A 21411-nucleotide genomic window follows, 5' to 3' on the forward strand; every position below is an offset into this window, starting at 1 on the left:
CAGTAATCAAATTCTCCCTCTTTTCAGTTCAGTTGCCTTTCTCTGGCTCTCCCTTAAACTCACTACTTCCCTCTGGAGATGTGCATTTATCCGCAGCAATGCAGCAAGGGAGACCCTCGTGCAGTGCCAGACCATCCTTCAGCCAGCCACAGGAAGGGCTTGGGTTCACTTGGTGATCGTTCAGGAGGATGGAGAAAAAGGAAAATAAGGACTTTGACATGGCAATCTGGAAGCAGTTAGTGGTCAGTAAAACAGAGCAAACAGTGCTGTATGTGCAGTGTACCTGCAGTGACTGTGCATTACAGTCAGTGAAATGGGCTGGAACCCACCTTGCTTTGAGATTTAAGGAGTAACACAACACTGAATATCACTTTAGAAAAATATCTGGGAAGGAGCTGGTTCAAACAGTCATCCTGAATGTTACTATTTTCTTAAATCATTACGTTATAAAAACCAAACCCTCCATCCAAGAGGAACCTGCTTTGTGGGCACTGCTGGTATTTCTATTTGTAGATTATTTTATTTTGAAAAGAAAGAGGTATCCAAAGCTTTCCAAGCAGACAGAAGTTCTGGAACACTCCTGGGAGCAAAGATCCGATTGTAAATCTAAAATATAACAAGTTGTACATCAGATTCTTTGCTGTAGATAAATGAGTTTTACTGGTTTATTCTCTTGGCAGTTCTAAATTTGCCACTTTCACTTTTGCCCCAGACCACTGCACTGCAAAGCATTCCTGCAGATCATCTACTACATTAAACAAAAGATAAATGTTCAGCTTAGCAGAACTTCTTTACTTCTTGCACTGAGCAAAGAATTATTAATACAAGTATCAGAAAAGAAGTCTGTTTATTTTACTGCGCTCACCTCTACAGAAGCAGACAGACATTGGAAAAAAATACTGAGGCCTAAATCTCTCTCTAGACAAGTCTGTTACACAGAGCTGTTCAGGGCAACATGTGACATTTGGCTGGAAAAATTACATGCAGACACACATCAAACCATAACAACAGTTTAATGTATCTTTTTTAATTATACAAAAGTCCCACCCCAATTATTCAAACATTAACAGCTGATCCACTTAATACAAAATTCATCCAGGCAAAACAGTAGAGGAATATACCATTCATTTCTAGTTAAAGATTATAATTGTATGGACAATCATAGTATGGATGGATGTGACTAATTATTATTCTAACTGGTGTTTTGTCCTGGGCAAATCTCTCCACACCTTGGCTACGCCACAGTGCACTTCCAGTACACACGTGTAAAGCTGTCTACAGGAGCCCTTTAGAAACAAACACTACTGCTCAGCTTCAGCTGTCACGAGTTAAACAACACTGAAATCGTGTATAAATCATCAAGGACGTTCAAAATGTCAGATGTGAAGCCTGTGTGACAAGAGGTGATTCCAAATAACTCTGTCCCCAATCTACACAGGAGGTGCCTTAAAGGACCCAGGAACAATTGGAGGCACCAGGCCTTTCCACACATTCCTGCCGTGCCCTTCCAGACCAGCACCGTTCCCTTCCCTTCCCCTGCTCCATCACGTTCTGAGGCAGCCAAGAGCATCAGCAGCCCAGGCTGTCTTCACACCCTCTCTCACGCGGTCTTCAGGCTCCACATCGCTTAACTCTTCTGTAACATTCAGAACCAGATTTCCTTTACAGCAAACCGATACAAACAACTTCTTTCTGACTACTGTCATGAACATGAAAATGCTGCAGAATGCACATGGCTCAGAGACCGTGGTCTGGGAGCCAGGTAACCTCAGCAGAGGAACAAATTTGGAGTCATAATCATTTGTTGCAGAAAACCTTTTAGCAACATGGGCTTTGTAGTGCTTGGGAGGCAGAGCTGTGAGCCCGGTAGCTCAAACATTGATCATAAAGAGGCAGGGGACTAATCCCCTTCTAGCTGTTGTGACTGCTCGGTGATTAAGTATCACTCTACCCTCATTAAGTAACACTCAGAAATGAAAACAGTGCTGCCTGCTCTCAGCTCTTCTCCAGCCCATTTTTTGTGTGTAATACACAGATGGGTCTCTTCTTGTTTATTCTAGGGAAGAAGGAGGTTGGTTACGTTCATGAACCACCCCTGAATCGTCACTGTCGGCTTCAGTAGCTAAAATGAAGAATAGGAAAATGTCAGAGAAAAAACAAAGAAAGAAGCAAAAAGCCCAAACCCTCTCAGTTCTTGTTACCCCTGGAATCAATCACATTTCCACATTTGAAACTGCACTGCAATAGTATGAGGCAGACACTTCTGCCCACTTACCCACAGTGAACCTATGCCATGCCTTTTTACCACTCCTGTGGATTCTCAAAGGCCTTGATAGACTGATCCATAATCCTCTTTTCAAATCCAACTGGGGATTTTTATTTTATAAAGTATTTACTTGGTAATTTGCATGAAAAACTCCCTCATCTCCTCACAGGCAACCTGGGTTTTGGTTTTATGTGGCTTGCTCTTTTACAAAGTCAACCATTTGCAATCAGAGTCTGCAATCAGAGTCTACCATCAGATGCTGTACTGGCTGTTTTACTGGACAGATCTTGTGTCTGTCAAATCTCTGTAACACGAGCAGTCAATACTTCATGGAATTGTGTAACAACATGTCTATAGTTCACACCACTCATGCAAACTGACCTGGCCTCATTAACTCAAATCTTTCTGGAAGCATCTCCTACCCTAGGAACATCTTTTATAGGTAACCCTTGGAGTTTTTCATTTTTTATTTTTATCTGAGATTTCCTTCTGGGCCGATATCACAGAGAGAGAGAGCTGGTGAGACTTCTCCTCACCAGCTGTCACCCTGCCAGGGCTTTCTATATCCATTTTCCTGCAGTAGTTTTGCCAGAAAGCCCATTTCACCTCGGTTCTGGAGGTTTCTGAAGAAAGGATGTTCCCAAGTTTAACTGCAGATTGGAGTCTGTTCCATTTTGAAAAAAAAAGGCATTGTGCAATTCTAACACATCCTTATGCACTCCATATAACAGCTTTTCTCTTTTCTCAAGCATTTTGAATTCCAGAAAGAATTTATTCTTTTCACTCTTCCCTTTACATCTGCATCTTCTGCTGCCAGGCTATTTTGTATGACCTCATGCAGAATCATCCCCCCTCACTGGGTTACAATTGCAAATTCCTGCATATCCTGGAGCACAAATGCCATGCAGTAGAATTAATTTCTCCTTTCTCCACAGCACTAAGGAAAGTGGATTGTTCTCTGAGCACCATGATCCATGATGCATTGTTTCCTATGGCCTGTGCCTGGGCTGTGATTTCCCTGGAGTGTGTTAAGGGCTGAGGCCATCAGATGGCATTTTGCTCCCTGGGGGAGGCTGCTCTACTGGTGTTTCTTCTCTATCCAGTTGTCATCAGGTTTTGGCCAGTACAATTTCACTCTACCAATGCAGGACTGGGTTTCCTCTATTTCCCTCACACACTAGTGTAACTTCACTCCATGTCCCCTATCTTTGTGTGTTACTCCCAGTTCCTTCCCGTTCCCTCAGAGTCCAACACAAAAGCTACAGCTCCCTGCATGTTCTCTGCCACGGCAGCATCCCCCAGACTTTTGTCCCCTCCACATCACAAAGCCCATTAATCCTCACACACACTTCCTGATTTGCAGGCTAGCCCTTGTTTTCCTCTATTCCCCTCAATCTCAGCCCGTATTACTTCACCTCCAGTGCACCACGATCTCCTACACACTGCCTTTACCAGTATCCTAAAATAACTTTACATTTCTACAATGTCTCTACAACCCACACTGCCGTATTCTCCACACTCCCCTTGTCCACCACATCTCCTGCCTCCTTTTCTTTGGCTTTCCAGGCAGACAAGGAGCGGGGATGTGTCCCCACTGCTGGGGTGAGTGGCAGGCGCCAGGGACACACACCCCGCTCAGGGACTGCGTGCACGGTGACACTGCACAGTGACAGCCAGCCCAACACCACAGCAATGCTTCAGTGGGAGGCATCTGCTTCCCTCACACATCAATGCTGTGTGGGCATGGGATCACAACAGATATGTGTGGCTGAAAATAGCTAGTGGGTTGAAGAGTTAGGAGAGGACTGACATTAAGAGAAAATGAGGCTGCACGAGCCTTATGTTGTTGAGAAATCAGGACAAAACCCCCCAATTTATTTTTGTCCCACATCACCACCACCACCATCTTTTCAGTTCAGATGAATCATTCTACTTCTCTTATTTCCCCTCCCTCTTGATTTTTCAGTGCGTGATTACTGTAATCTATTTCATAAACAACGATTTTTTCTTCTCACGTTCAACAACAGAAAGGAAGCTGTACTTACCTGCATTTTTAAAAATTAAATTTAAAAAACCCTAGCTATTTGTACATCCAGTATTAGTGGTTAATTCTCTGAGCAGCTCTACCCTCTTGTGGTCACAGCTTAGCTGCAGCCAAATGTAAAATATATTGCGAATATAATCACAAATATGTCCACATGTAGACACAGTACATGAAACAGACCTAAAACAGAGGGGCCCAAAGACTTAATCTATGACAGAAATTTACAATCCTGTGTGAATCAGTTAGAGAATCTGAAGATTCAATCTTTCTTTTCTGCCAATTAAAATCTAGGATTTTCAGATAAGCAAGAAATTTCGTATTATTCATGGTGTCAGTCTGCATTATTTTCTAACAATTTGTCTAAATTGAAATACAGCCAAGTAATTTTTAAGATATAAACTGCAAACTAGCTATGTAGAGAAATACTTTCTTTTTGGGAACATCAACAGATCATTTTGTGGAATAGCTCTGAGTCCTGGGGCCTTTGACACCTGCCTGAGACTGAGGTGCTTGTCAGCTGGAAAGCCCAAGAATGCCAGGCTGCCTGCCCTAGCTCAGCCCTTCCCAGAGCTGTGCAGTCTGTCCCAGGAGCCAGGACTCCAGGCCTGGCTTCAGTCACAGAGGTCAAAACTAGCTGGGCTCAAGCTCCCTTGGGTTTCCACCTCTGTGATTAGATATCAAAATTAGGTTAACAGTGACTCTCAGGGCTTATCTCATATGTCCTTACCATGTACTTCCTTGGTTGTTTCAGCCAGGATGTTCAGTGACACTGGAGCTGGGATGTAATGAATCCCTGTCAGAAAACTTGGTGGGATGAACTGATGCAGAGGAGCGTAGTATCCTTGAGGGAAATCTCCAGCTCCATCCGGAACCTGTGCAAACACATGAAGGAGATCACCTTCCATCTGAAGACTCTGTCCAGGATACATCTGCATTATCAGACCATTTCTGGGTTTTTGTCCATGTGCTGCCATGTCAGTGCACACATTGGCATGTGGAAAGTCTGTGCACAGGGTAACCTGCTGCAGCTGAGCAGCAAGAACTTCTCAGACCATGTCAGAGCAAAACTGATCTCTTAAGTCCTTGTCACCTGTTCTAGTATCTCACTGGAGTAGTTAGTTTAAACCAGGAGCAGCCATCCTCTTTCTCAGTAACCCCTAAAATGTGACAGAGAATTTCTGTACAAGCATAATAAATCTATTTTTTACCGTCTTGAGGCAGATCACTCCACCTTAACATCAACTGATGGATTGTACTGAAAGCAGGTCAGATTATTAACATCATTTGCAAATGTCTTCTTCAGTTTAATGTATCAAAATGCTATGAAGTAACTGATAAGGAGGATGGCTCTTCATGGTTACTTCAGCAGAGAGAAGGCAGCTGAAATAAAGCAGTACTAACAGAGGTAATTAAAAGTGTGCTACTCACTGATACAGTGGCTGCATTCCCTGGCACATAACTGGTGGGAATGTGTCGGAATCCTCTCTGAAGTGATATCCCTGGAGGTGATGGTGCTTCCCCACTGCCTGACTCATTGATGGCAAATCCCAGGGAAAATGGGTGGTAAGGATACACCCCAGAACACCCAGGGTACACTTTGGGGATTTCTCTCTCCAGGTATTCTGGGTTGACAGTGTATTCTGGAGGAAATGTAGGGTGAGCTAGGAAAGAACGCGAAAAGAACAAATTATCCATATAATTTTATGGAGTTACGTAGAAGTAGATGCAGGAACAAATTCCACTCTCACACAGGAGAATCTGGTCCATTGGCTTCATGTTTAGCTCCCCATGAACTGATTTTGTGATGTTTTCAGGAACTAAGGAAAGGTACAGCAGATGACACTATTAATGCAGTTATTCTGCATTCTTCTCTGTCTTGTGCGCTCTAAAGTTTGTCCTTAGTAAAGCACTGGCTGCAGAATCTTATTCTTTCAGTACATCAGCAAGAGCAAAACAAACTACCTTAAATTTTAACTCTAGGTACTTAAAATTCCGCAGAAATAGCAGAGTTCTAACTTTCTAGTGTACTAATAATGCAGCCTTATCTGTCACTTCTTAGGTTAATTTACAGCACGTTCAGTTTTAGGGTCATACACAGACAACTTCAGAAGCAGAAATCAGTTACTTCACTTTTTATCTTGCATCTTATATGGCCTCTCTGAAGTCTCAGGAAAAGAAGCAGAGTGGCTATTTGAATGTAAATAGGGCCCTTCTTGTCTGCCCATCCTCTGAGGGGTAGAGAAGGCAAAGAATTTCCTTTGAAATATTTACTTCTGGAGCACTATAATTTGTGCCTAGTCTTTTTTGAAGTTGGTCAGCAGGTTAGAAATATTAAGGGAAGGACTGACACACATCTGTATAGCTACTGTCATCTATAAACATATTTTTATTCCAAAACAAAGCTTAAAAAGGGGAGTTATTGACAGTATTCTCTGAGGACTACAAATGCCCCAAACAAGTCTTTTCCCTGGGCTTCTCAGGACAACACTTTGTCTTGCAGGCTACCAACTCTTCCAGAGGCTCAGATTCATTACTGCAGTCAGTAAGAATTTCTGCAACATTCTTATAGTAACAGAATGGAGTTACTATAATAAACGAGAGAAGTCACATTAAAGACTCTATTAAAGGAAGCAATTTAAGAGATGACAGACCATACAACTACTCCACCTGAGAAGTTTATGCCCTGCTCTTAAATACCGAATGCACTTTTACATCAAGTCATGCCAGCCAAAGTTAGGTTACAGGTATGAATTAAGGCGAAAAGGTCTTTTTCTTTGCTAGCACAAAATGCTTACTTCAGACAGCTGCAGCAATACCTTACCTATCTACACGCCATTGCTGAACTTTCTAGCAAACTTTTGTTGCTGGAATTTTGTGCCTGTGAGTTTATAAGCACTGTGACAGCACTCGGAGAAACGTGCAGAGCAGACCCAGTTTGGTTGCACTCCCAGACTGATTTCCCTCTCAGTGGAAAGCCGCTTTTCTCAAGCTTCGAGCTCGCAAGGGGCGGCCAGGCCGAGCACGTTGTTCCCGCCCGCGCCGCGGAGCTGCCCAGGGCCGGCATGAGGCCGCACCGCCGGCAGCCAGCGCGGCGCCCGCGGGGAAGGAAGGCGGGACACGCAGCAGGAGCGGCTCTCCGGCAGCCGGAGCTGAGCATCAGCGAAATGCACAAGTGGCACGTTTGACAGGGGAAAAAGAGCAGAGGAAGATGCTGGGAAGAGGCTTTGGGGACAGGTCCTTACCGTCGTCCCTGAAGGGAGGTGGCGGAGGCCCCCAGCACGCCGTGCCCTTGCCGCCGCTGTCGGGCTGGGCGCCCTTCTTCCTCTCGTTGCTGCAGGGCTCGGGGGCACCGTCCTCCCGGGCTGCCGCCGCACCGCCCTCGCCCGATGGAACGGGCTCCGCGCCCGCCCTGGCCGGCGGCTCCGTCTCCTGCTGCCTCAGCGCCTTCTGGGCTGCCATGATCTTCTGCCGCTCGCTGATGAGCGAGCACTTCTCGCACAGGCACAGCTTCCAGCGGCAGTGCCCGGCGTGGCCCTTGACGGGCACCACGAAGCCGTGGTTGCGGCAGCGGGAGCACTTGGGCGCCCGCAGCGCCTTCGCCGCGGCCTCGGCCGCCTCCATGGCGCCCCAGCACAGCCTCGGACCCCCCGGCCAGGCCCTTCCCCGCCTCCGTGCCCTTATATGGGCCAGGGCGCTGTCCGACATGTAACAACAGCAGGAGAGCCCATGGCAGCGGGTGGGGACCGCGCTGCACCCCGCGGTCTCCCTGCCCTACTCCAGGTACGGCTCCCGCGGGCACCCCCTGCGGCCCTTGGTGCGGGCGGGAGCCGAACCCGCCGTGGGGGCTGAGCCTGCAGGAGCCGCGGGGGCCGGGCCCCACGGGCGGGCACAGCGCCCTGTGCTGCTGAGGGCAACGAGTGCGTTGTTCCTTACGTGGTGCCCTAAATGTGATCTTCCCTATTGGTACTTTGATATCTGCACCCACTTTCGTATCCCTCACGCATTCGCTTTTAATATGCGCGGGACTGCAGTCCCGTTTTGTTTCCAATTTGCAGCATGCTTCTCTTGATGAGGAGTGACTGCCTCAGCAGAAAAAGAACACTTTCATCGTTCTGTTTTTCAAAAGGAGGTACTAAGACAAAGGTGGAAAGCGTATGGCATTCCAAAGACCTGTCTCCTTTTCTCAGGATTCCTTATTCACTGAAAAAAAAATGACAGACTTACAATTAGATGTATAGGAGTGCTCCAGTTCTAGTGTTGCTTTGAAAGCACTTGTTATTTGTTACTGCTGGCAGCTGCAAACCCGTGGTTTACACAGTAACCCATTTCAGGAGAAAACTCCCCACTTTGCAAGGTAAGGCACAACACTGCTGAATTTTCTCACCTATACAACAGCTGGTTTAAAATCTTAAGGCGGCAATAACTTCTGTGTTAAAGAGAACGTCATAAAAATTAATCACCAACTAGTAGTGAAGCTAAGTTTCAAGAGAACCGGGTAACACCTATCTGCTTGTTCTGAACTCGAACTACATTGTTTTGAATTCGAACTACAACTGAGTTTGTTTCACAGAACCTGGCAGAAGCCCTTCCCTTGGTGCAAATATTCCTGCAAAGCCTGGGGCACCCTTCAGCCCCTCGGGGGGTGAGGCCCCAGCAGAGCAGGTCCGTTAAGGATTTGGCAACAGTGTGGGTTGGCAACAAGTCTTGTTTGCAGTGAGCAGCCAGCCCCTGTGCCCACCAAAGTTCAGCCAAGATTTCAGGCTTCTCACTTTGCAAAAGACCCGGTGGAACTTTGCACCTAAGTCTTGCAGGTTTCCAATAGGATTTCGCCTCTCGGGGAGATGTTTTGTAAGTGCAAGACCGGCAGAGGAGCCCAGACTTGCTCTTGAAAGCACCTCAGACTCAAATCCTCAAATGCACTCCATCCCTCGACCCCTCAGTGCCAATCCCAGCCTGCAGATTTTGCTGTCCCAGTCACAGGCTCAGCCTTTGGCAGCTGCTCTCTGGGAGGACTCTGGCTGTGTCTTTGCACCGGGTGGTGTCAAAGATCCTGTGCCCGCTCTCCTGGGAGTGCCAGCTCTCCCTGTGCCCTCTCTCCTGGCAGTGCCAGCTCTCCCTGTGCCCGCTCTCCTGGGAGTGCCAGCAGCTCCCTGTGCCCTCTCTCCTGGCAGTGCCAGCTCTCTCTGTGCCCGCTCTCATGGCAGTGCCAGCTGCTCCCTGTGCCCGCTCTCCTGGCAGTGCCAGCAGCTCCCTGTGCCTGCTCTCATGGCAGTGCCAGCAGCTCCCTGTGCCCGCTCTCCTGGCAGTGCCAGCTCTCCCTGTGCCCGCTCTCCTGGCAGTGCCAGCAGCTCCCTGTGCCTGCTCTCATGGCAGTGCCAGCTGCTCCCTGTGCCCACTCTCCTGGGAGTGCCAGCTGCTCCCTGTGCCCGCTTGCTGCTGGTTTTCCTAGGGTGGCTTCTGAAGCTTGGTGTGGAGAGCCAGGGCATGTGTGTTGTTACCATTTCTCCTCAGTTCAGAAAGGCACTTGCTTGATGTGCCTTCAATAGAAGCTGCTCTTCAATGCAGTCTTGAAGTGCTGCTTGCCTGTGCCAAGGCCTTGATCTTCCTGTACTCATTCGAAACACTGACTCTGTATTAAATATAGATAGATAAAATATTGCTAATTTTATGCCCCATATTTTTACTTTATGCTCAGGATGTGCTAATTTAGCTGTAGAATGAAAGAGGATGGATGACACATTTTAAAAAAAATGTAATTATATCTTTTCATAGATACCCAATCTGTGTTCTTTTGGATACTTGAGCAGAGGAGGAGAAAGGTAAGCTCCATATCTTTTCTCCAGTAATTTTCTATTCTGAGTCACATAATACTGTTTTTCAAGACATTTACTAAAATACACAGAAATTTATCTTTTCTCTTTCTAAAATGGTGTGCCAGCCATCGGCTGTACCAGTTTCTTCACAATTTAAGCCATATCTTTCAAAGTCATGTGGAGTTTTCTTTGAATAACTTCCACCTAAACATTCAGGATTTATTATACCCTCCATATAGTTTGTTTCAAACATAACTAGACTTGCTTTTTGTAGAAAAGTGATCATTTTACTTTGCTTGTGAGGCAAATCCTTATTTCTGCAGGCAGTTCAAAGAATTCTGTTATTCCAATCCTGTTACATTTTTGTCTATATATTTGAGTTAGCCTAATCACACACTGTAAGACCATAGCAGAGAGAAGACAGAACAATTTCAAAATACATGCTTGGAATAAAGTGTAGACTTGTTTGTAGATGGAGCTTCATGTCTATTATAATTTTCTTCTTTGTTCATATTTAAAAGAAAATGAGGGCCAATAAAGACTTCAAAACTTAGTTTTCTCTAGCATTTTATATAACATATGGTGAGAGCAGAACATAAAGTGTGCAAAGACTTGTGTATCAAAGTAGCATTTATAAGAATTAATATCTTGCCAAAATGAAAGGAAGACAACCTGCTGACTTCATGTTATTGAAATAAATAGCAATAATATCTCTGCTCCTTTTCAACTTCTGAATCATATAAAGTGTGTGGTTTTGGTATGCAGTTTGCTTTGTACATGAAACAGTGGGGAAAAACAATTACTTAGCTAAAAGGGAACAAATCAAAAGATTGCCATAAAACTAAATAGCAGAAAATTGGGGTTTGGGTTTCCTTCCTCCTTCTCAGACTTTCCAGCTAATATTCATACAGTAAATGTTTTTTGGCAAGAAAATTGTTCTGTGGCAAGAAAATTGTTCTGACATTTCAGAGAGCAACAGCAACTTAATAAAGAAATTGGTTTGAAATACATTTTCTTAGATATAAAAATCAAGAGTATCTTTCAAATTTTTAAGACATCATATATGAAGGTGAAATCCTCTATTCAAAAATTATGTTTTTATCTTTATAGTTTGGAAGTATGCGTTCTGGACTGTCATAAGTCATTATACAAAAGTTGATGTAGCAGTAATATTGTCAGGTCTTCTCCATTATAACTGTGGAGAACTGTGTTTGCAGCTCAGTCAGGGCAGAATCAACGTGTGGGGATTTACCTGCAGAGGCAGAACTCTCATTTTCACCTGTCCCAGAATATAACTGTAAGAAGTTGCATATTTAGCGTCCTCATAGTTAGAAGCTCTTTACAAAAAATCTGGGAGCATTTCAAACCTCCTCTGGCTGACCTGCAGCACCAAATCCCCTCTCGCTGCTGAGCTCACAGCAGCACACATCCATCAGTGCTGCCACAGAGCTGCAGGGCTCAGCTCCCTGCTGACAAGCGCACGAGGTTGTCTCATCCTGCCCAAAGCAAGCCTTCCTGGCAATGAATAAACTTCTCCCAGTCACTTCTGTACACTGTTTTTTCCACTTTTCTAATCAGGGTGAAATTGTACTGTAGTAAACATTTTTTTAAAGTGTGAGGAAAAGTGCAAACAGTGCAATATGACTACACTCTGCCTTAAAATTTGAAATGTCTGAAGTGTGTTTGGGTTACACCTTTTTTACATCTGGTTGCACTTAAGTTCTTTAAATTGAAATAAACAGATTTAGATCTTCAATTCTCTCTCAGCATCAATTCCTTTATTTTAAAATGTCGTCTTTTGTAATGCAAGCAGGAATTCCACCGAGGTGTGGGATTATTGTTGTTGTATTTAAAACAGTTTTAACCAGAGCACAATTAGATGTTGACTTTCATCTGCTGTATCAAAAAGGTGAAACTATGATCAGAGAAAATTGAATGGAGTTTGTACATATTTTAAAGTCTTTAAAATGTATCAAAGTTATATAAGCCCTTCTGGTTTCTTTAACAAACACAACTAAAATAAATATTGAGTACTTAGAATTGAGTATCTTTTTAATATGTAACAGTTCTTAAATATTAACAGCAGAGACTTTATTAGTAACACTGCTGTCTGTTTATTGTAACAAGATCTTTATTTAAGAGAAAAGAAATAGTGATTAAACTGGAAACTCTGTGATCTGGTTATTTCATGAGCTCCAGAAGGGTGGGGTGGACCTGAAGAGAAATGAACCCCAGCAAGGAAACCAAACATGCAGCAGTTCTTACTCTGCATCAATACACTTCTCATATAAGCAGGAAATAAAATGCATTAAGGGGAAAAGAGTGAGACAGACATAAATACACACTCACACACGGATGCTTTCCCCAAAGAAGTGATAGAGTGTTTAAAGATCTCCTTCTAGAAAAAAAATAGATCCATGGTAAAAACCTCCTTTGGGAGATGTTCAGTTTGCAATAAATATGGATCATTATATCATCAAAGTGTGATTGTTTGCTTATTTTTGCATGTCTAAGAGAATAGTTACGCCTTCAGAAGAAATCTTTGGTTTCTTTAGAAGGTCACCTTTGTAAACATTAATAGAAAAAAGAGTAACTGAAAACCCAAAGAGCAGCCCACTGTGGTAGTGCTATGGCAGCTGCAGGGGTGCCTGAGTTACAGCACTATTTTACTTTAGTAAGCTCCCAAATTCAGTCAGTTTTATCCTGGATACCACTCAGCTTGTCAATCAGTCTTCTGCCTAGAGAAATAAACACATTTCTAACCCAGAGTCCTCGTTCTCCTTCCCCTCAGCTATAGTTCTTGTCATATTACCTTAGACACAAAGAACAGAAAATCACATTTGAATTCTCCCAAACAGCAAAAAAAGGATTTCATGCAGAAACAGTCACGCTCTCCACAGAAAGTAGGTGGCCTGTTTAGAGTCATCTTTGCTTAGCACCTATTTCGTGCTGAAATTGTCATATTACCTTGTCAGCAAGCCTAAAGCAATGCTAATAGATGGATAAGGCAGGAGACAGCTGAAAGACCACTACAAACACCAAGTGTATTTGCTGTGGGCAGGATTCCATTTATGATTGTCAACACTGGTACATAGCCCACATTTTCTAAATGCATTTCTCCACCTCACATCTGAATTAGATTTCAGAATATCTGAAGTAACTTAAACAATACAAAAGAAATAAAACCATCTGTTTGCCATAATTTCTTCCTCTTCAGCCTGGACCCTTTACAGATAGTTCAGTGAAGCCAATAAAAATGAAATTGCCAAATAGTAGTTACTTACCAGCATAGAATGAGAGACTATCAGCAAAATGTTTAGCTTGGAGACAGAATAGACAAGAGTAGTGATGATTAATCTCTGGCATGCATGCTAAAATTGATTTCTGGTATTCACACCAATAGAACATCATCTGGTCTTTGGGGATGATTCTGGCAATTGATAGACCCCAGTGAGATGATAAAGCTTCTTGCTGGCTCGTTAAACCTGTATGTCAGAGAGAAACTGGTTTGTAGTGGGGAAGAGAATGCAAGTGATGAATTTGCATTAGCTCATTCCAGCCAGGTATACTGAAGGATGCTGTTTAAGGAGCATTCTCTTTGTTATTTCCATATTTTTTTCCTATGGACAATGACAAGATAATATTTCCAATTTAATAGAACCTTGTAGATTATATATACAGTATATTTACATATATTGGAGATATATTTGCACAGGAGAGGACTTTTGCAAATATGAACTTAAAAAGTTAAGTTGAAAGGATGCCTGCCTGTCTCCAAACGGAGGGAGTAAAGCTCTCTTGCCCTTGACAGACTTATGTCCTTGCTGTGTTAAGACAGCTTGTGTTTCTCTCTTTCCCACATGAAATGTGTTGGTGAGCTGCCTTGGCTGGCTCCTGGAACTTCAAAGTCCACTAACTCAACGTAGAAAGTAAACAGTGGAATAGGAAATAAAATCAATGCGTTGATAGGGCATCATCTTCTTTTCTACCTCCTTGATCCAGCAAATTAAAAAATAAGTTCACTTATTCAACAGCAGACAGCAAATCACCTGTGGCAGCAGAGACTATGGACAAAGAAGACATGAAAGTAGCAGAGAGCTGAGCAGCAGCTTTGACAGATACAATGATAAGCATGCACTGGTGTGAAGCCATACTGAAGTATTTTCACTGCAGAAACAAGAGGGAAACCAAAGAGGCACATTTCCTTGGCATTTCATACTTTGTGATCATGAAATCAGACCGTCTTTCATCACAATAAATGTAAATATTTGCAAGATTAGTTACTACAAAGCATAGAAATAACAAATCAGACAATAGGTTGTTAGCAGTATTTCCTTTGAATCTAAACCAAACTTGATTTTAAGTCAGGAAAGTTTAGTTTTATCAACTCCAGAAAACAAATAGAACAAGACACCAAATCATCTCTTCAGTTTCCCTGGAGCTGTGGGACCCAACTGTCACAAAAGGTTGCCTGTAGCTGCAGGGCTGTGCTGTTGGAAAGAGTGACCTCCGCAGCGGTGGCCGCTGCCGGCAGCCCCGTGATCAGCAGCGGCTCCCCTGGGCGACTGCTCCGCCCGGGCCCCGCGCAGCGCCGAGCTCTGGGCAGCCACGGCAGCGGAGGGAGGGAAAGGGCGGCCTTCACCCTTGCAGAGCACCGCCGAGAGGGACCTCTCACAGCTCTGCTTCCCCAGCCTCTCCTTTGCATGTGAAATAACAGGAAATACAGGGCCAGCAGTGGTGGGAAGTCGTGGTACCTGATGGTTGATGATGAGCAGCGATCCCGCTTAGCGATCGCTGGTTTGGGCACAGCAGCAGCAGTTCTCTTTCTACACGTGTATCATCATCTTTAAAATGATGGCACCAGCAAACGCACATTTTTATTTAAAATTAAATACTGGCGGATTGAAGTCTTATCAGAATCACACAATTAAGCTGAGGACAGGAGCTGCATTTCTGGCAGGAGGAGTGGCACGCCTGCTTTGGCATCCCAGGGCAGTGACCCCAGCGCAGGGAGTGGATTTCATGTGCAGTGTCCCACCCCAGCACTGAGCGCTGCCTCGGCCTCCCTCAGCCTCTGCCACCAGAAATGTCCCCATTCCTGAAGGTCGGTTTCCTTTCAAAGCAATTGAGCCCACAGATTTCACACTCTCATCAGTTTGCACACAACAGGGCTGCTGTCTTAAAGTTTATTAGGATTCCCTTAACATATGATGCCTGTTTTGCCTGGATAATGAATTTGAAAATGTTGACCTGGAACACACTGTTTTTCAATATTAAACTTCCTCAAATACTTAATATAAGATTTATCTTTCAATATTTAATGGAATGAAAGCACTAACATGAATACACATAATAAAGTGAATTAATGCATTCACGTAAAGATGAGTGTTCCTGAATAAAGTGTGTATCTATAACGTTTATTGAAATTAACAAATATTTGTATTTTATTTTAGCATTCTTTACCTCATAACCCATAAAAAACCAAACAAATGTGGTATTTTTGAGCACACTGTATTCTTAAGTTTGAAGTATTAATGATAGTGACCCTTATTTGCAGTTGGCAGAAATGTTCACAGAATATTTACTGGCAAGCATCCAAAGGTATCCTGCTCTTTAAGAGAAAATCTATACACGCCTGTACTGTACAAATCTGTACTGCATTTTAAATTATTAACCAGAGATAGAAGAGTAGATATGTGTACCAATTAGACACAATATCTAGATATCTTTTACAAAAGCTACAGGTTAAAAAAAATTCTTTTTCTTTAATATAGGAATAAGACAATATCATAACTAAAATAAAATATTTGTATCTAGTCTTAATTCAGACAAGTCTCAGTCAGTACACAGATCTTAATCTTCACTTTTCCCAAGTGTTATTTTTTAAGTGTTACCCTTTTAGAAACAAATTGTTAAAAACAAATAAAAACATCATTATCTCTAGGAAATCTTACCTAAATGTTTCCCTTGCTGTAAAAAATAGAGATTATCATGAATATTTGTGTTGAGCAAATAAAGTGTAATGTGGATCTTTAAGGGAAAATAATTAGGCAGACATCCTCGCAAAATTACATTTTAGTGTTGATTTATTGGCCACATTATCATGACATTGATCTATCCAGCAGTCTTATGATTCAAAATGGTGAACTGGTGAATCCTATAGATTTTATCAAGGCATATCAATGCCTTGATAATTAGTCTGGGGAAAAAAGATGAACTATCTTCATTACCTCAGTAAGAGAAACTTTCCCATTTTTACAGCACACTTCCTGTCCTAGCACTCAGACATGGAAAATAAAAATAAACATTTGATGTAAGATTTCAGGAATGCCTTGTACAGTTCTATTAATACATCCATATATCTATTAACAATAGTAAACCTAAAATATTTTAGGATTGTGTTCAGCTTTGCCACAGATATCTTCACAGCAGTGACTTATAGGTAGCCTCTGTCTAACCAATGCATCTCTTCCATGTTTGGTTTCCAAGCTCCTGCTGTTGGTTTTCCATACATACATTATATGCTTTTAAATTTAATTCCATTTCTGTTATTCCAGTTGTCACAGTATCTATTTCTTTCCTGTTTGAGCCTTTAATCCTCTTCTGTGTTAATAATATCTCTCAGTGTTTGCTTTCTGCAGAATTTCATTAGCATACTTTTTTGTGGCAGTCATTACTGCAAATATTAAATAAGGCAGATTCCAGTATTGATCCTTCAAGAATTACAATAATATTCTCTCTTGAGAAAACAATTCCTCTTCTAGCACAACCAAGGGCTTTTCCTGCTTTAGTATTTTATTCACAACTTCCTTTGCAGAAGCCTGATAAATCTTATCTGCATCAGTTTTTACTGATTAAAGCAATGGTTTTAATCAATAGAGATACATTTACTCAACCTGCTTCACCTTTGGTAAACTTAGCTTGCATTTTGTCCATTTTCCTTTTTTTTTTTTTCACATGGATGTTTTTCTTAAAGAAAAAACCTTCTAGATTCTTGAATATTGTTGAGGTCACTCTAATGTTTTCTGGTTATCGTTTTTTGCCCTTTCTGAAATCCTGGTGAGAGGTTTGCATTTCAGCAGTGCTCTGCTACCAGTCAGCAGCTTTATTCAAAATCCTTGCTGCTGGACATGCAATTTCATGTGCCAGCTTTTTCAGAACCCAGGGACAGAGATTATCCTGTCCTTCCAATTTCTGTGCTTTAAGCTCTCTTTTTTTTTTTAACTTCACACATAATAATTTCCATTTTGATATCCACATTTACATTTACATGTTACATTTTTTTTTGTGGATAATTTTATCTTTAATTGCAAAGTCCCTGACAAAGAAATACTTATTAAGATTTATTTTTGTAATAAAGGTCCTTTGATAAATTACAGTCCTATGTGAATTATAAGGGCTTTGCCAAAATAAAGTAAAACCCTATAGTTTTAGGGTTTGTGGGGATTTTTTACATCCAATTTGATATATAAACTTTACTGTGAAAAGAAAAAACAGTTACACATCCATGCATGTAATAGTTTTGTGGCAATGCCACTACTATCAGGCCATGCCCTTATTAAAATACAAATACATCTGAGAATAACTTGATTTGTGAAGTGCAAATGGCAGAACAGGAAACACTGCAATTAAATGACTAGCAGGATTAGTCATTTAATTCTGTTGTCAGAGAATTTCATTCAGGAGCCTGCACTGCATCCCCCCCAAGTGCCACAGGACAGAATAAGGTTTTTTGGAAATTACAAAACTTCACAGATGTACAAAGTTTATGTACTCTGTACTTAATAACAGGGAAATAAGGAGGAATTGCAAGACTGTGTACCTGGCAGAAAACTACAAACATGTTTCAAAGTTGTTCATTTTCTCGGTTTGAACTCTGGCTAATTGTAGATGAAAAATGGCAAAGCAAAATGTCTCCCTTTTACACTGGTTTCATGCTGACAGTGAGGTTTACAGAGGGAAAAGCATGAGAACAAAATTATGAAGGACAGAGTATGTGGTGAAGGAAGACAGACTGAAAATGGAGTAAATTAAATAATTTAGAAAGAAAAAGTGCATTTGAGGAAAAAAGTGAAAGACAGGACAGAAGAAATAATGGAAGCTATTTACAGAATGAAGTGAAAATGAGATGTGCTCAGGGTTTATCAACCTGATTTAGATCAGTACTAAAGTAGATAATTAATAAAAAATAAAATTTATATGGGGACCTACAGGAGGAGTGAATTTATATTTTTAATTTCATTATGCTCATAAGAAGACTTCCAGAATATAGGAATAAATTGTTAATTAAATACATAAAAATAAATTTAAAAAGAAAACAATAGCCTTGTTACTTAGAGCTCCCCTGTCTAGCTGGCAATCAGCAAAGAAATACTATATAACAGTTCTGGTGCTGTAGGTATGCAGTTTAGGCAGTGCTAAACCAGAAGAAAGGAGAAATTGGTTGATATCCATCTCTTTTCAGTAAAGACTATTGAAAACATAAATGATTAAAGACAAAGTCTGACTTTATATATGATCATTTTAAATTGACATAATACTGAAGAGTCAGCTTTCACTTCTCAGTAGAGTAAAAAAAAAAGCTCTACTAAATTTAATGAAATTGCACTAAATTGATATCAGTACTATCAAGAGAAAAGAAAAAACAAAATAAAAAACCAGCCAAACAAAAAAACACTCAAACAACAACAACAACCAAAAAACCCCAACAAAACAACTCATGAAAGAATTATACCAGTGTGCATTTCCAGCAGGGCAGAATCTGGCTCACAGATGTTCACGTGCAGGCAGATGGCATTTGTATATAATACATGTACAGGCATAAAGAGTGAATGCTAAAAGCATCCTTTCCAAGAAGACTTAAAAGGAGGATTTCAGTACATGCTCAGTTATTTTTTTCTCAACTTTGGTGCTCCACTAAATCTTTTCTTATACCAGAATGACTTGACTGCAAAGACAAGGAACATCTGCAACTGTGGCATTTTCCAAAAAGTAAAAAGGTTTTATGTAAACATGGAAGTTAGGCACAGATTAGGTGGAAATTTTAGTCAAAAATGCTGTGAAGGGAACCAGATTAGGTGGAAATTTTAGTCAAAATGCGCTGAAGGGAATCACAAGGGCAGTTGATTCCCCAGATTCAGCCCCTCAGACTCATCGGGGCAAGCAGAGCTGCTGCTGTTTGTGTGACAGCTCTGAGGCCTGGATACCCTCAGTGCTGGTCGTTCTTTGTGTCTCACAGTGGCAGCCTGGGTGCCCTCAGTGCTGGCCGTTCTTTGTGTCTCACAGTGGCAGCCTGGGTGCCCTCAGTGCTGGCCGTTCTTTGTGTCTCACAGTGGCAGCCTGGATACCCTCAGTGCTGGTCGTTCTTTGTGTCTCACAGTGGCAGCCTGAGTGAAACAAATGCAGGAGTTCTGTTTAAAGAACGTGGCACTGCAGCAGCACCTTCTGCCTTCACCTCCCTCACGGTGCCCCTTCCCGCCCTGCAGCACAGCCACCATTTTGCTGTGCAGAGATGTGAGGGCAGAGCCCTCTCCCCTCACGGCCTTCAGCTGAGCCCCTCTGGCTCCAGGGCTGGTGTGCACCTCGGGGCAAGGCAAGAGACATTTTTATGGCAGTTTTCTTGCTCCCTGTGCACGTTAGGGTTGCTCAGGGGTCCCTGCACGCCTGTCAGCCCAGCAGGACCCTCCTCGCACCTCAGGAGGGGCTGAGGCGGGAAAAAGAAGAAGGTCACCTCAGGGGAAACATGGAGCCCAGAGGTACTGCAGTTGTGTGTGGCACCCCTGGAAGGGAAAAAAAAACCACCCAGGAAGAGAGGAAGAGATAGAAAAAGAGACACAAAATATGGAGTAGCTAAAGTGGGAGTTGCATTCCTTTCACAAAGGAAGCATGAACCCATCCTTCAAGGAGGTGCTGTGCCAGGGGAAGCACAACATGGCTGCTGTGGGCAAGAGGAGCACTGGCACCAGCCTGGCAGGTGGTGAGGGGCAGCAGGGCCCAGGAGGAGCAGGCCCAGGCTGAGAGGATCCCACCTTCAGGGGAAGAAGCCGCTGAGGAAAAGGTTAGTTTTTTAACTGAGGTGTTTCTTTCTTCTGGCTGTTCTGGCATTGTGAGGGCCCTTGGCTGCAGTCATCATGGCTCCTACTGTGTTTGTAGTACCTGGGCAACAGTATGTGGCTGTGGTGGCTTATTTGGCCACTATTCAGGGGGAGAGGGAACTAGGCTAAATCTAGGGGGTTACATTCTCTCAAAAAATAAGTCTTGTGAAGACCTCTGCTCCTCAGCCCTTCCTTGGGCAAGGAGATTTCTTCAGCCTCCTTAGCACTGGCAGAGTTGTTCTGTGCTGTGGTTATAAACTTTTGAGGATGAAAGGGCAGGGGCAGGAGGGCAGCAAGGGCTACCAGCCCCTGGCATCACTAGCCCTTCTTGGGAGCCTGGCACCACCAGCTTTATCCATGGCATTGCCAGGTCTTCTTTGCCAGCCAGGGCTCTCCCCAGTGATGTGCTGCTGCTTGCAGTCTCTGAAAGCTTGTGACAAAATTTCTCTGTGTTGTGGGTGGATCTGGATAAAGAATCCATGGAATGGGTTGCAGGGGGGGTGGGTGCTTGTGCTTTCTCATCAGAGTGCTGTTTCTAGAAATTCAAACTGAACCAGACAGTTCTGTCAGAAAAATGTTATAAACTCCTGCTAGATCTTATTCCTTTATGCCAGGCATTTATGCTTTGTTTGTGTCACAGTGGCAGGTGGAATTTTCATAGGGATAAAAGTATTCTTGGCAAGGAATAATTAGCAGAACATTATGAGCTAGGTGGCTGTTCCCTGTGCAAGGACAGAGCCAAAGCAAAACTTGTGAGGAGAAAGAAAAGGCTGCAGTGACAACTTTGTCCTATTGCTGATTGTATTCTCAGTGACCTGTAAAATCAACAGAGCTTTTAGTGTTTACAGTGCATCAGGCATAACAATAAAAAAATTTGTACATGTACAATACGTTTGGAGAGAATGGAGTTGAAAGCACTGCTTCAGGAAGTGCAGCCCAGTCCAAAAGAAGCTGCTGTTTTGTGCATGCAAGGTCTGTGTACACGGCCCTGCGTTTCAGAGTACAGCACTTGTGCCCCAGGGGCCCTTGGTTTACTGGGTTCTTGAGACAGCTGAAAATTCTCTCATTAATGTCATTATTGATAGCAAAGGAAACGTACTTAAATTGCTTTTCAGAGAGGATAAAACACATAATTAAACATATTTCAGAATTCTTTTTAATTATATGGATTCTATTTTCTTTATCTTCTACTTG

The 21411-nt window shown here is 42.7% G+C and overlaps 1 protein-coding gene across 1 annotated transcript; it reads right to left on the reverse strand.

Annotated features, from left to right (window-relative positions):
- Nucleotides 1-864: 864 nt before the first annotated feature.
- DMRTB1 (DMRT like family B with proline rich C-terminal 1) lies at nucleotides 865-8146 on the reverse strand. The gene is made up of 4 exons (XM_063406800.1): nucleotides 7553-8146; nucleotides 5739-5971; nucleotides 5038-5182; nucleotides 865-2122 (listed from the first exon to the last, which is right to left on the reverse strand). Exons 1-4 carry the CDS (start codon nucleotides 8013-8015, stop codon nucleotides 2052-2054), a joined length of 912 nt encoding a protein of 303 aa, XP_063262870.1. The 5' UTR covers nucleotides 8016-8146; the 3' UTR covers nucleotides 865-2051.
- Nucleotides 8147-21411: the final 13265 nt, after the last annotated feature.

The sequence above is a fragment of the Prinia subflava genome, chromosome 10 (assembly GCF_021018805.1).
Source record: "Prinia subflava isolate CZ2003 ecotype Zambia chromosome 10, Cam_Psub_1.2, whole genome shotgun sequence".
NCBI lineage: Eukaryota > Metazoa > Chordata > Aves > Passeriformes > Cisticolidae > Prinia > Prinia subflava.